Raw genomic sequence first — 14,281 nt, 5'->3', positions numbered from 1 at the left:
GTACATTGTCACATGAACCCAACCCAGTCCATTGTACATTGTCACATGAACCCAACCCAGTCCATTGTACATTGTCACATGAACCCAACCCAGTCCATTGTACATTGTCACATGAACCCAACCCAGTCCATTGTACATTGTCACATGAACCCAACCCAGTCCATTGTACATTGTCACATGAACCCAACCCAATCCATTGTACATTGTCACATGAACCCAACCCAGTCTATTGTACATTGTCACATGAACCCAACCAAGACAGGTTATCACAAAGCAGCATTTGACTAAACATACGATCTGATACACACAGAGAACGTTTACTCCTTTTATCACTCTGTGATAACTATTGTTACATTTTAAGGTAAGCATTAGATTATGGCTAAAACTATCAAAGGACGTTCTATCAAAATACTTCTATTAAAAGTTGGCGAAATCAACACATAAAACCAGACACTGTATCCGTTCAAACCCTTCATTCTGGGTTGTACAATCTGGCTAGTAACTGATGCTTATTTCATAGCCCTTACACTTGTAAAACCATTGCAGTAGGATGGTTTAACTTAAGACCTTCGCTTCATACAGTTACACACATGCTTCATTACACAATTTAATTTATGTCAATTCTATCACCATAAGCAGGGGGGGGAACATGGTCATGCACTTCATGGCCTTCAGTGAGTTCCTTGTAGTCCTCATTATCTTCATCATTCTCATCAGCAGATGGCATTTATTTTAGCCAAATCAAACTAACAGTGGACATAATAGTTGCTTAGACCTGTGAGACAAAAGAAGAGCACAGTGCCTCAAGCAGTCTCTGCTATGTAATCTGCTAAATAGGTGACATTCATAGATGAGTCAGGAACAAAGGTGCAACACTCATCTCCCATGACTGCACACATTCCTCCCTGACTTCCTCATAGGTAGTCTAGAGCTTCACGATTTTGTAAGGCCAATTTTCGAAGTGCTACCATTTCAGTACTGAAGGCCTTAAGGGCTTTTGACATAGCATTAGCCACTCCATAAATAGGGAGCATTACACCAGTAAATTGTGACAGGGCCGTTTGAATATGAGTAATCCCTGCCAGTGAGCACTGCTGCAGGGGGACAATATCCCGGGAAATGAATTATACGTCATCTGGCACTGCTCTCATAGCAGGAACAACGAACCCAATAGTACACACTACCCCCAAATTATCTGGTAGGATAATAATAATATGCGCTGTTCCGACATAACCAATAGGTCCCATTAGGGTCTGATTTACTTGTTTCCAAGGTTATATGAAGCACTGAGAAGAACACAGTTACATTTGAGAGTCTGCCCATCTGCAAATAATAAACTGTCAGTGATCAATTTGATTCTCCATCAGTCCATTGTACAATTGCACACATTTTCACCTAGGTAGACATACCCATTAGCCTGTATACACCAGCATTCTATTGGGATGGGTGTGGGACAGATTTTATTTTCTATAACTACTTATCCAAGTTTGGTTATAAAAAGCAAAATAAGGTCCGGTCGTCAAGGAGGGGAATTGTAAACCTCAGTGCTGGAAGCATGGAAAAGTCTAATTTACACCGGCTGGGACACCCAGTAAAGGGAGCCCATCACCTACCCCCTATGGGCCTAGCCCACAGACCCAACAGGAAGTGCTTGGGGAGAGCCCATTCGCCAGCATCTGTGCTGTGGAAAGGAATGAGTTCATAGTGTCTTTGAAGTCTTGTTTTCCTCTCACAACCTTACCAGCTTCTTCTGTGCCTCTACTCCGGGCCTGCGGTGGTCCCGTTGGCTGGGGACGGTCCCTGTATCCTTCTAGGTCATTACTGACCAGCAGGAGGCAGACGACGGTCTCCACTATCACGTGAGACCAATCCAGAAACAGGTCCTTTCGCATGCACCGATCCTCCTCACCATTCTGATTTCCTGGTTCTCGCAACTTCCTGCAGTGGGATGTATGTGTCTACGTATCTCGTTCTGCTACCTTGACAGCCAAGGATTTGGTCAGGAGCACCTGGTATGCTCCCTTTCACCTGGGGTCTTTCCAACTTTTACTTTGAAGATCCTTGACCACAATGAAATGTCCTGGTTTCACGTTGTGGTGAGCAACACCTGCAAGGTTTGGCAGAGAAGCCTTCACTTGTGAGAAGAGAGTATTAAGAACACTGTTAAGAGATACACAATAAGCCACCAGGTCCTCCATTCCTTGAAGGGTTAACCTATTTCGGGGGAAAGGATTGTTAGTCATTCTCATGGGGAGTCCAGTCAGTGTGAGACCTACCTCTCATGCTCATCAGTGCCAAAGGGAGTACTTTTACCCAGGACAGACTCGTTTCTGCCATGAGTTTGGTCAATTTGTTATTTAGCGTTTGGTTATCAAATCAAATCCAATTTTATTTGTCACATGAAATGCTTACTTACAAGCCCTTAACCAACAATGCAGTTTTAAGAAAATATACCAACAACAAAAAAGTAAGAGATAAGAATAACAAATGATTAAAGAGCAGCAGTAAAAACCAATAGCGGGACTATATACATGGCGTGTTGTACAGCATCCCCTGACTGTGGGTGGTAGGCACAGTGCGGTCTCATGTCAACCTGCATTGCTTCTGATAAGGACTGAACAATCTTGTTTACGTAATGTCTACCGACTACCTTGGAATGATGTCTCGCAGGAGAGCTTTGTCCACATTACATGCTGTGGCTCTTTGACATGGGAATGCCTCAACCCACTTGGAAAACATATCAACAATAAATAAACAATATTTGTTTCCTTCACATGGGGATAATTCAATGAAGTCCATCATCAAATTCTCAAAAGGTCCTTCTGGCCATGGGTGAGATGTGGGGGTTATAGAAGTACCACGTCCTACATTGTTAGTCAAACAAATATATATATATTTTTTACAAAACTTTTCAGCAAACACAGTAAATCCCACAGTACTCCAGTATTTATTTACAAGATCTACCATCCCTCTTTTTGATGCATGGTCTTGACCGTGTGACAACTTTGTGAGGAATAGGAAAGTACAACGGGGCATGTCTGGTTTGCTCAAATTATCCTGCCACACTCCCAAGGTGTCCATATGTCAATGTCCAGTCCACTTACGCATTTCTGATGCATCAAACCTTGCCTGCAAAGCAACAATATCATTTACAGAGTAATGGTTAGTGAAAAACAGGAACTGAAAAGGGGGGAAAGAAAAGAGGAAGCAGCTAGTTTTCGCTGCACAGTCTGATTTTAGCATTCCCTTGAGAAAAGCTATCTTTACCACTGGTATGAGCCTGACACTTCACCACAGCAACAGAGGATAGTAACAATGTTGCTTTTAGCAACTATCCATGAGCAATTGTTTTACCAGAAGCATACTGCTGTCAGTGCAATTTTTTACTGCTTTATCCTTTGCCAATATGCATGCTTGTGTTAAGCCAAAAAGTGCACTTTCCACAGTCTCTAAAGTGGTGACAACAGCACTTCCCATTTCCTTGCCACATCACCTAATCAGTTGCATCCATAACGCCTTTCATCCAAGGCCCAGTGTCTTCCCTCTTCATGTCTTTGGTTTTTGATAGACTGCAGTGGGGGACAACACCATTCACATCATACAGTTCTCTCGGTGCATCTGTGAGGAGGACTGTGAGGAGGACTGCTGCGGTTAATGATTCACCATAGTACCTGCCATAGATTCTCAGTTCATTTTTTTTCTGGGAAATTTGTCCAGCGTATATCATAGCCTTGTTCTACTTCAATGGAGGGAACTGCTGTTGTGTAGTGAAGGTGTTTTGGAACCTCCCAGTCTTCCTGATTTTGGGATGTAAGAGACATCCCTCTGAGTTCTCCTTCCCTGTCTGCATCTTCCAAATGCCAGGCATAGTAAGACTGTGCCATACATGGGAAAATTCCACTTGTTGGTGACTGAATGGAGACACCCTCTGGGTCACAGGACATGAGGTCTCTTCCCAAAATATTTACTGGTCATGATGATGAATACAAATATCGATGTCTCTATTTCTCAGTTTCCCATGCTACTGGGAGGGGGTATGTGAGGGGTTCAATAGAGGGGATGCCACACCCTGATCTGTTTCACCTGTCCTTGTGCTTGTCTCCACCCCCCTCCAGTTGTCGCCCATATTCCCCATTATCCCCTGTGTATTTATACCTGTGTTTGCCAAGTCAACCAACATTTTTCTCCTAGCTCCTGTTTTTTTTCCAGTCTCTGTTTTTCTCTTCCTCCTGGTTCTGACCCTTGCCTGTCCTGACTCTGAGCCTGCCTGACCATTCTGCTTGCCCTTGACCTCGAGCCTGCCTGCTGCCTGTCCCTGACCTGCCTTTTCACTACCCCTTGGACTATAATAAATATCAGAGCTCAAACCATCTGCCCCCTGTGTCTGCATCTGGGTCTCCCCTTATAATACGAACTGGCCATGACTGACCCAGCAGACTTGGACCAGCTCCGTCACGCTGTCTCCCTGCAGGGAGCTACCATTAAGAAACAGGTGGAGCTACTTCAGCTCCTAATTGGGGCTTCCGATCTCTGGCGGAACGCCACGGCCAGGGGTTCAAGGCATTAATGGAGCAATTCCGTGAATTAGCTCGCAGACAGCACGCCACATCTAAGACCTCCCAGCCACTCAGTAACTTCCCTTCTATCCCGGAGATCCTGGAACCTGCCGCTGTTTCTTTCCCAGTGCGCCCTCATTTTTGAGCTTCAGCCATCTACATTCCCTTCGGATCGATCGAAGATAGCGTAATTAGATACGCTAATGTCCAGAAGGGTGCTCTCCTGGGCAACGGCTGTTTGTGAGCAACAATCCGCCGTTTGCCAAAACCTGGAAGATTTCATGGCTGAGGTGAGGAAGGTATTCGTTTCTCTGGTGTCCGGGAGAGAAGTGGCCCGAAAACTACGAGGTAGATTTTCGCACATTTGCCGCCGAGAGTGCCTGGAATCCGGAGGCTCTGTTCGACATCTTCCTTCATGGACTATCGGAGGAAATCTAAGACGAGCTCGCAGCTCGGGAGTTACCATTGGAACGTGATTCCCTCATCGCCCTTTCAATTAGGATTGAACGCCGGAGAGAGAGGAGTTTGGATCTCGGGAACATTCTTCCATCTGCTGCTACTTGCTCACCTTCGAAGGAATCCGAAAATCCCCGAAGTGTGCATTTCTGTGAAGAACCGAAGCCACCCGAGTTCCCTTGAGAATCATCGGTGACGGGTGAGTTGATACTCCTGAGCCTTTGCAACTGGGCAGAGCTAGATGATCTCCTAATGAACGTTCACGTAGGGTGGGACATTATATAGCCACCTGCCATGTTATGAGACCTATTTTTTTAGTAGGTACAAGTACTCTGCTGAGCCAGACTTGGAATTCTTCAATTCCCATCACCCGCACTCCTCTTTTTGTGATACTGCTGTGGGGAGACCAGTCTAAGTCTCTCCGCGTGCTCATTGACTCTGGGGCAGATGAACGTTTTATGGATGCTACGCTAGTTTCTGAATTAGGTATCCCCACTCAACTCCTCTCTGTTTCCATGGACACTAGAGCACTGGACGGCCGCTCCATTGGAGTTACAGCACTGTTCCCGTTAATCTGCGGGTTTCATGAAATCACAGTAAGTCAATACAGCTTCTCCTCATTAATTCCCCCCATGTTCCTGTTGTTTTGGGATTTTATTGGCTCCAGAACCACAACTCTGTTATTGACTGGACCACGAGTTAAGTCCTGGGTTGGAGCCCGTTCTGTCAGTCCCATTGCCTTAAAGCAGGGTGCAGCCTTCCCCGAGATGTCCTCCTCAGGGATTCGGATTTCTCTGCCGTTCCCTCAAGAAACGGACTACTTCGCTTCCCCCGAATCATCCTTACGATTGTGCCATTGACCTTACCCCAGGCACCACATCGCCTCGTGATCAGAAATATTCCCTATCCGGCCCGGAGACCAAGGCCGTGGAGAAGTATATTGAGGACTCTCTGGCTGCTGGAAGCATCCGTCCTTCTGCATCCCCTGCCGGTGCAGGGTTTTTATTTGTGGAAAAGAAGGACAAAACCCTGCGTCCGTGCATTGACTACCGGGGTCTTAAATGACATAGCGATCAATAATCGTTACCCCCTACCATTCCTCTCCTCGGCTTTCAAACCTCTCCAGGGGACTAACATCTTTTCCAAGCTGGACCTTTGGAATACCTACCACCTGGTTCGGATAAGTGAAGGAGATTAGTGGAAGAGCGCTTTCAACACTGCCTGCGGACAATATGAGTACCAGGTCATGCTGTTTGGTCTCACTAACACCCTCGCTGTCTTCCAGGCCCTGGTAAACGATGTGCTCCGGGACATGTTAAATCATTTCGTGTTCATCTACCTCGACTATATCCAGTTTTTTTTACCGTTCTGCCCAAGAACACGTCCTCCACGTTCGACAAGTCCTTCAGTGCCTATTTGTGAAAGCGGAGAAGTGTGAGATCCACCATTCTACAATCTCCATTCTGGGATACGTCATCACTGAAGGAAATGTCCAGGTGAAAGCAGTAGTGGATTGGCCCCAACCTACATCCGGGGTGCAGCTACAATGTTTCATGGGGTTTGCCAATTTCTATCGCCATTTCATTCAAGGTACAGCACCCTGGTGGCCCCCCTCTCTGCACTCACCACCTCCCAAGGTACCGTTCATCTGGTCCCCAGCTGTTGACAGAGCCTTTGTGGACCTGAAGCATCGGTTCACTACAGCTCCCATCCTCGTCAATCCGGACCCATCCCGTCAGTTTGTGGTTGAGGTCGACGCTTTTGACGTTGAAGTGGGGGCTATCCCGTCCCAGCAGTCTGCCCAGAATCAAAAGCGCATCTGAGTCTCGCCTTGTGTCATTATAAGTTTGCATTGTTCTTTTCGAAGGAATGAGTTTCAGGGCTGATTTCATCAGGACAGAGACTGCTGCATCAGTGTCTTCTAGGAATGGATTTCAGTATCTCAATGTGAATCAGTGAATTTTCTGTTGAGAGAGTAGTTAGTTGTAACATCTGTAGGGGTGTTTCTGCTTCTTCATCTTTTGTTTCCACCTCATCCTATTGTCCACCTCCTAAAGAGTAATTTAGCCTCACGTTTCTGGGAGGTCCATTAAACTCCTTTCTATCTTCATTATCTTAACAGTCTTTGGCGAAATGTCCTGGTTTATCACAGTTCTAACACTTTTAACCGTTTCTTTCCGGGCGTCCAGAGTTTGCACCTCTCCCCATCATCTCTCTCTTCCTTGACCTCCGGCTCCGCTGTAGAACATCAGCTGAGCCGTTTGCAAATTAGCCCAAGCTTTTGTAGTCTTGGCTTTTATCTGTCTTTCTGTGTGGTTGATATGTGGTTTCACATTAGCCAGTGTCTTCGTTTCCCATCCTATACAGCTGTTTTTAGGTCTTGGCGTAAACCAGTGACACCAGCATGACACTGCAGACTGGTTTATCTTTCCTGGTCAGAGGCAAGGAATATTTTTTCCATCCACTCTTGGTCATCTTTAACGGTCTCATCAGTTTTCATTGTTGTAGTGTGGATTTCCTGCCAGTCTGTGTGTTCTGATTTTCACAACCATCTCTTGCTGCGTTGCTGTCCTAGTCTCCTTTGCACTGGATCCACTTGAATTTCAGACAAGGGCAGAGTATTTCTTCAATTTCGATGGTTGTTGGATTGTACATTGTTATTATAGCTTGTACTTCTTCAAATTTCACTGCATTTAGCAGGATCAGTGACATATTTAACTGTTGCCTTGATTTCATCCACATCCCATAGAATTTCCACTGTTATGGGTGCTCCTTCCTGCAGGTTTGGGTATTGTATGAGGGGTATATTGAATACTCTTGTGTGTCTGGTGAAAGGGGTGGCATGGGGGTCTTGCGGTCATCCATCATGGTTTAAATAGTCTTCAAAGCGTAAGGGTGGATTTCTGTGTCGCTGTGGCCTTGCAAGATTCAATCCAGTCAACGAGCAATTATGCTCGCCTGGAGTTCCCAAAATGTGTCTGTGGAGTGGTTTGAGGTGACTGGTAGGGTGGTGGCACTTGATCTTGTCCCCCTATGGCATTGGAGCTGTGGTTGGGGTAGCAGTAAGGGCTGTGCCCTCAATGGTGCTGTTGGAAATTCTGAATTCACTCTGTTCTCTTTTTTTCTATGCTTGTGTCCTTCTCTCACTTTTTTCTGCTTCCTTTCCTTTGTCTAATTGCTTCACCATTAATCCTTTCCTTTGTCTACTTGCTTCACCATTAATACTTTCACTGTTTTGCCCTTCAATAGGTCCACTTCTCTATCCCTCTTGTGGAAATCATCCTATTTAACTTTTATTTTCCTGTATCTCTTCTCTCTTCCAACATTTCTCTGGCTTCTACAGGTCTCTCTGTACTGAGGGTCCCATCTAAAGTGAATGCTCTATTTATTCATTCAGTCCATTTAACTGTTTGTTCACCCCACTCCAAAATATTCTGTCAGGGCCCCGAAGTTCACATTATTGGGCAATGTCGATGTTTGTATTTTGTGTCTCTGTAATTACATTATTTATTTTATAATACAGGAATTTAGATATTTAGATATATATTCTTCACAAACTCCTTCACACTAGTGTTCTATTCATGCAACATATTCGGTAATAGTAATCTTTCCTTTAATGTCTTCACACCTCACATCACACAGAATCCCAACATAACGTTGTCAATTGAAGTCCACACAGAACTTTCTTAGGTGTTCACATCCACACCACCAGCAACGATCAGCACAGCGCAATCAGCCTGAGAGGCACCAATGATCATGTTTTTACTCAAACGTTTTAATGGTTCTCTCAATGCCTACCAGTAAATCAGATGACCCGCGGTGGTGGACAGAAGCCCTATATAACGTTATAAACGAGGTTCACCGAACCTTCGCCTAGTTTTTTCTTAGAACTTGGATCCCTTCTTAAACAACATTACTTAATTTAAATTGACTTACTGAAATCAGTTGAGTTGTCCTTCTAGGTTTCTTGGATGTTGTGTTTACTCCCACAGTGGAGGTCTGGTCCGGATGGGTCCTCATCCTCTTTGGTGAGACGGGAATTTCCCTCTTAAGCTTTCTGGAGAATGCGCCATCAGTGTTCCCTCTTAGACCTTCACTGATGGATCACGTCAAAGATCAAACATCCTGTTTCGTGACCCCAGCATTGTTGTGGAAATTCATCACTAAGGACTCAAACTCAAAGTAAATGAATCAATCTTTATTATCACGGCGGAGAGGTTCACTAACTCAATACAAGCCTGATGAAACTCTGAAACGGCCTTTCCCTTTTAAGTCCATTTATACTGCTACACATGTCATATAAGCATGGTTGGTTCCTGCATGAGACTGACATCACACCAGGCTCCTTCTAGTTCCCAGAGCAATGTTCTGGGCGTACTGCCAAATTGCTTATCAGTGATAGACTCCTTTGATTAGTCAATCCATCACTCGCTTGAACCCAACCAAGACAGGTTATAACAAAATAGCATTATGCTAAATATACAATCTGATACGCACAGAGAATTTCAATCACACTACACTTTGAACTTCAAAGTGAATCTCAGCATTTTTAAAAGTACAATCAAGAAAAACTGTGTTATTTATCATAGTGATTAAGGAGTAACATTAAAACAGAGTAATTAATATGCCCCACCAACATTAGACAACTATACAGAAAAACTAAACGTCGTGTCGTTAAAGAAGTGAATCAAATTAATGATGAGAGAATAGTCAGATTACCTGATAATTGACACATCCGTGGTGGCATAGCAGGAAGCTCAGCATGCCATGAACCCAAGAGGCTGTGAGTTCAAATCCCAGGTGAGGACATGATGAAGTATATTTACATTATAAATGAACATGCACAAATGACTCGTGTGTATTAAATATGTAAGTTAAAAGCACTGTGTGTGTAACCAGTTGCACAGTCCTCTATTAGTTAAGATGCCAAATAATAATGTATTGTTGAATAAACATATGAGAAAATTGAGCAAACCCATCAATTTAAATTGCCACATTTTTATGAAGTTGGAGTTACGTTTGCGCCAACTATTTTTTAGTTAAGGGAACACTTAGACACTTGAAAGTTGAGTAAACTATTAACAGGTTGTGGAACCAGTTACTCCATAATAATTAATAATAGGGTGTTTTTTGACAGTGTATATTAGCCCCCAAAGCTACAAGAATATACTTTCATTCTAGGTTTAGGACATCATATTGAAGCTTTATATGTATAGAACAATTTTTAAAGAATCTACTTTGATTCAGATACAAGCATCATGAAACCTCTAACACAAAAATGATGACCTCTTCCTAAATATTTGGTCAAATTATACATTTTGTGTATGGTTTCCTAGAAACAAGGGGTGGCTCAACTGACCCTTGGGTTCAACTTACCACAATCTCCCCTATGGTTTTATTCCTTTGGTAGTATTTTGTCCTCCCTGCTTTAACCTATGCTTTGTCATTAACAAATGTCATGTCATGGGTCCACAGCTTCCTGTTTGTGATCGAGCACATGATGCCTCTGTGCATGGTGATCTCCTGGGTGTACTCTGTAGCCATGATGATCCAACACATTGTGGCTGAGAAGGAGCACCGGCTCAAAGAGGTGAGCTGCTTACATGTCTACCTGTGGTGGCTGTTGGCACTTTCAATTAGAGGACAGGCTCATAATAATGGCTGAAATGGAATGAATTGCACAGTATCAAACACATCAAACACACATGTTTAATTAATACCGTTCCATTTACTCCATTCTAGACAAGATTATGATCCGTTATCCCTTCACCAACCCCCACTGCTGTCTACACTAGGATCTCAGAGTCCTGTCCTGTGTCTGTCTGTCTGTGACAGTGGAACAGCATCACTAATGCCATCTTCTCTCTGCCATCTCTTTGGCAACCTGTAGCAGGATGAAGTCGCTCATATTTACTACCTCTGTTCTGCCCTCTGTTGGAAAAATACTGATTTCAATCAAATAAAAATCTCAAACTTGAAATTTGTACTATATGTTTTTCTGAATATTTAGAATATTTACATACTTGTATTATTTTGTTTGAAATCACATTCTCATTCATATAAGTGCATGTAAAACTGTAAAAAAATAGGATTAACCTCTTCTGGTAACCTGTGTACTCCCTGCCTGCCTGCAGGTGATGAAGATGATGGGCCTGAACAATGCGGTCCACTGGGTGGCCTGGTTCATTACTGGCTTCGTCCAGCTGTCCATCTCAGTGACCGCCCTGACGGCCATCTTGAAGTATGGCAGAGTGCTCCTCCACAGTGACATCCTCATCATCTGGCTCTTCCTCTCCATCTACGCCATCGCAACGATCATGTTCTGGTAATGATGACACTCATACTGCTCTGATGTTAGTCTAGTAAAAAGCATGAGTGGACATACACCCCAAAAAGTAGGAGAGGCCTACGCTGAGCTAGGATCTCAGTACAGAGGGGGCGGGGCTTCGTCGAGGGGCCCTTCTTAACAAATCATTTTAATTATCTATAGCTGATATGGTCATAAACTCAAATTGGTCATCATCACATATTGAGCCAAGCAAGCCTGCATACAGATATATATAGGGCATCACTTTGCCTGACAATATTTTTTCCACATTTTGTTACGCCTCATCAATCTACACACAATACCCCATAATGACGAAGCAAAAACGGGTTTAAAAAAAAATAACAGAAATACCTTATTTACACAAAGTATTCAGACCCTTTGCTATGAGACTTGAAATTGAGCTCAGGTGCATCCTGTTTCCATTGATCATCCTTGAGATGCTTCTACAATTTGATTGGAGTCCACCTGTGGTAAATTCAATTGACTGGACATGATTTGGAAAGGCAAACACCTGTCTATATAAGGTCTCACAGTTGACAGTGCATGTCAAATCAAAAGCCATTAGGTCGAAGGAATTGTCTGTAGCGCCCCGAGACAGGATTGTGTCTAGGCACCGGTCTGGGGAAGGGTACCAAAAAATGTCTGCAGCATTGAAGGCCCCCAAGAACACAGTGGCCTCCATCATTCTTAAATGGATGAAGTTTGGAACCACCAACACTCTTCCTAGAGCTGACTGCCTGGCCAAACTAAGCAATCAGGGGAGAAGTGCCTTGGTCAGGGAGGTGACCAATAACCAGATGGTCACTCTGACAGCGCTCCAGAGTTCCTCTGTGGAGATGGGAGAAACTTCCAGAAGGACAACCATTTCTGCAGCACTCCACCAATCAGGCCTTTATGGTAGAGTGGCCAGGCGGAAGCCACTCCTCAGTAAAAGGCACATGACAGCCACTTGGAGTTGGTCAAAAGGCACCTAAAGGACTCTCAGTTTCTCCCATTCTTCTCTGCAAATCCTCTCCAGCTCTGTCAGATTGGATGGGGAGTGTCGTTGCACAGCTATTTTCAGGTCTCTCGAGAGATGATCGATCGGGTTCAAGTCCGGGTTCTGGCTGGGACACTCAAGAACATTCAGAGACTTGTCCTGAAGCCACTCCTGCATTGTCTTCACTGTGTGCTTAGGGTTGTTGTTCTGTTGGAAGGTGAACCTTTGTCCCAGTCTGAGGTTCTGAGCGCTCTGTAGCAGGTTTTCATGAAGGATCTCTCTGTACTTTGCTTCATTCATTTTTCCCTTGATCCTGACTAGTCTCCCAGTCCCCAGCGCTGAAAAACATCCTTACTATGATTCTGCCACCGCCATGCTTCGCCATAGGGATGGTGCCAGGTTTCCTCCAGATGTGACGCCTGGCATTCAGGCCATAGAGTTCAAAATTGGTTTCATCAGACCAGAGAATCTGAATTTAGGTGCCTTTTGGCAAACTGCAAGCGGGCTGTCATGTGCCTTTTTCTGAGGAGTGGCATTCGTGTTGTTACTCTATCATAAAGGCCTGATTGGTGGAGTGCTGCAGACATGGTTGTCCTTCTGAAAGGTTCTCCCATCTCCACAGAGGAACTCTGGAGCTCTGTCAGAGTGGCCATCCGGTTCTTGGCCACCTCCCTGACCAAGGCCTTTCTCCCTCGATTGCTCAGTTTTGCCGGGCGGCCAGCTCTAGGAAGGGTCTTGATTGTTACAAACTTCCTCCATTTAAGAATAATGGAGGCCACTGTTTACTTGGGGACCTTCAATGCAGCAGACTTGTTTTGTTAAAATTCTTTACTTGTCTACGGACAATTCCTTCGACCTCATGGCTTGGTTTTTGCTCTGACATGCAAGGTCAACGGTGAGACCTTCTATAGACATGTGTGTGCATTTCCAAAACATGTCCAATCAATTTCATTTACAACAGATGGAAATATCTCAAGGATGATCAATGGAAACAGGATGCATGTGAGCTCAATTTCAAGTCTCATAGATATGGGTCTGTATACTTACATAATTAAGGTATTTCTGTTTTTTATTTTTAATAAGTTTGCAAAAATGTAAAAGTTATTTGCTTTGCCATTATGGGTTATTGTGTGTAGATTGATGAGGAAATGTTTTATGTAATCCATTTTAGAATAAGGTTCTAATGTAACAAAATGTGGAAAAAGTCAAGGGGTCTGAATACTTTCCGAATGCACTGTATATACAGAAGTATGTGGACACCCCTTCAAACGAGTGGAGTTGGCTATTTCAGCCACACCCGTTGCTGACAGGTGTATAAAATCGAGCACACAGCCATGTAATCTCCATAGGCAAACATTGGCAGTAGAATGGCCTTACTGATGAGATCAGTGACTTACAATGTGGCACTGTCATAGGATGCCACCTTTCCAACAAGTAAGTTTGTGAAGTTTTTGCCCTGCTGGAGTGAACCCGGTCAATTGTTAAGTTATTGTTAAGTGGAAAAGTCTAGGAGCAACAACGGCTAAGTGGTAGGCCACACAAGCTCACAGAATGGTACCGCCAAGTGGTGAAGCGTGTAGCGAGTAAAAATCGTCTGTCCTCGGTTACAACACTCACTACCAAGTTCCAATCTGCCTCTGGAAGCAATGACAGCACAATAACATTTATGGGTTTCCATGGCCGAGCAGCCTCACACTAGCCTAAGATCACCATGCGCAATGCCAAGTGTCGGCTGGAGTGGTGTAAAGCTTGCCGCCATTAGTCTCTGGAGCAGTGGAAACACGTACTGGAGCGATGCATCGCGCTTCACCATCTGGGGAAGGCCCTTTTCTATTTCAGCATGAAAATGCCATGTGCGCAAAGCGAGGTCCATACAGAAACGGTTTGCTGAGATGGGTGTGGAAGAACTTGACCTGCCTGCACAAAGCCCTAAACTCAACCCCATTGAACACCTTTGGGAGG

The 14,281-nt window shown here is 44.3% G+C and overlaps 1 protein-coding gene across 2 annotated transcripts in view; it reads left to right on the top strand.

The window, feature by feature from the left end:
* LOC110536359 (ATP-binding cassette sub-family A member 2) overlaps positions 1 to 14,281 on the top strand; it is a 129,674-nt gene that overhangs the window by 82,552 nt on the left and 32,841 nt on the right. For both annotated transcript variants that reach the window (XM_090189155.1, XM_036936262.2), the window contains exons 16-17: positions 10,488 to 10,602; positions 11,147 to 11,337. In XM_090189155.1, coding sequence (XP_090045281.1) covers positions 10,488 to 10,602; positions 11,147 to 11,337 — 306 coding nt within the window. The remainder of the gene's footprint in view (positions 1 to 10,487; positions 10,603 to 11,146; positions 11,338 to 14,281) is intronic.

The sequence above is a fragment of the Oncorhynchus mykiss genome, chromosome 11 (genome assembly GCF_057628025.1).
Source record: "Oncorhynchus mykiss isolate SJ-2025 chromosome 11, ASM5762802v1, whole genome shotgun sequence".
NCBI lineage: Eukaryota > Metazoa > Chordata > Actinopteri > Salmoniformes > Salmonidae > Oncorhynchus > Oncorhynchus mykiss.
This window is presented reverse-complemented; position numbering and strand designations above follow the sequence as displayed.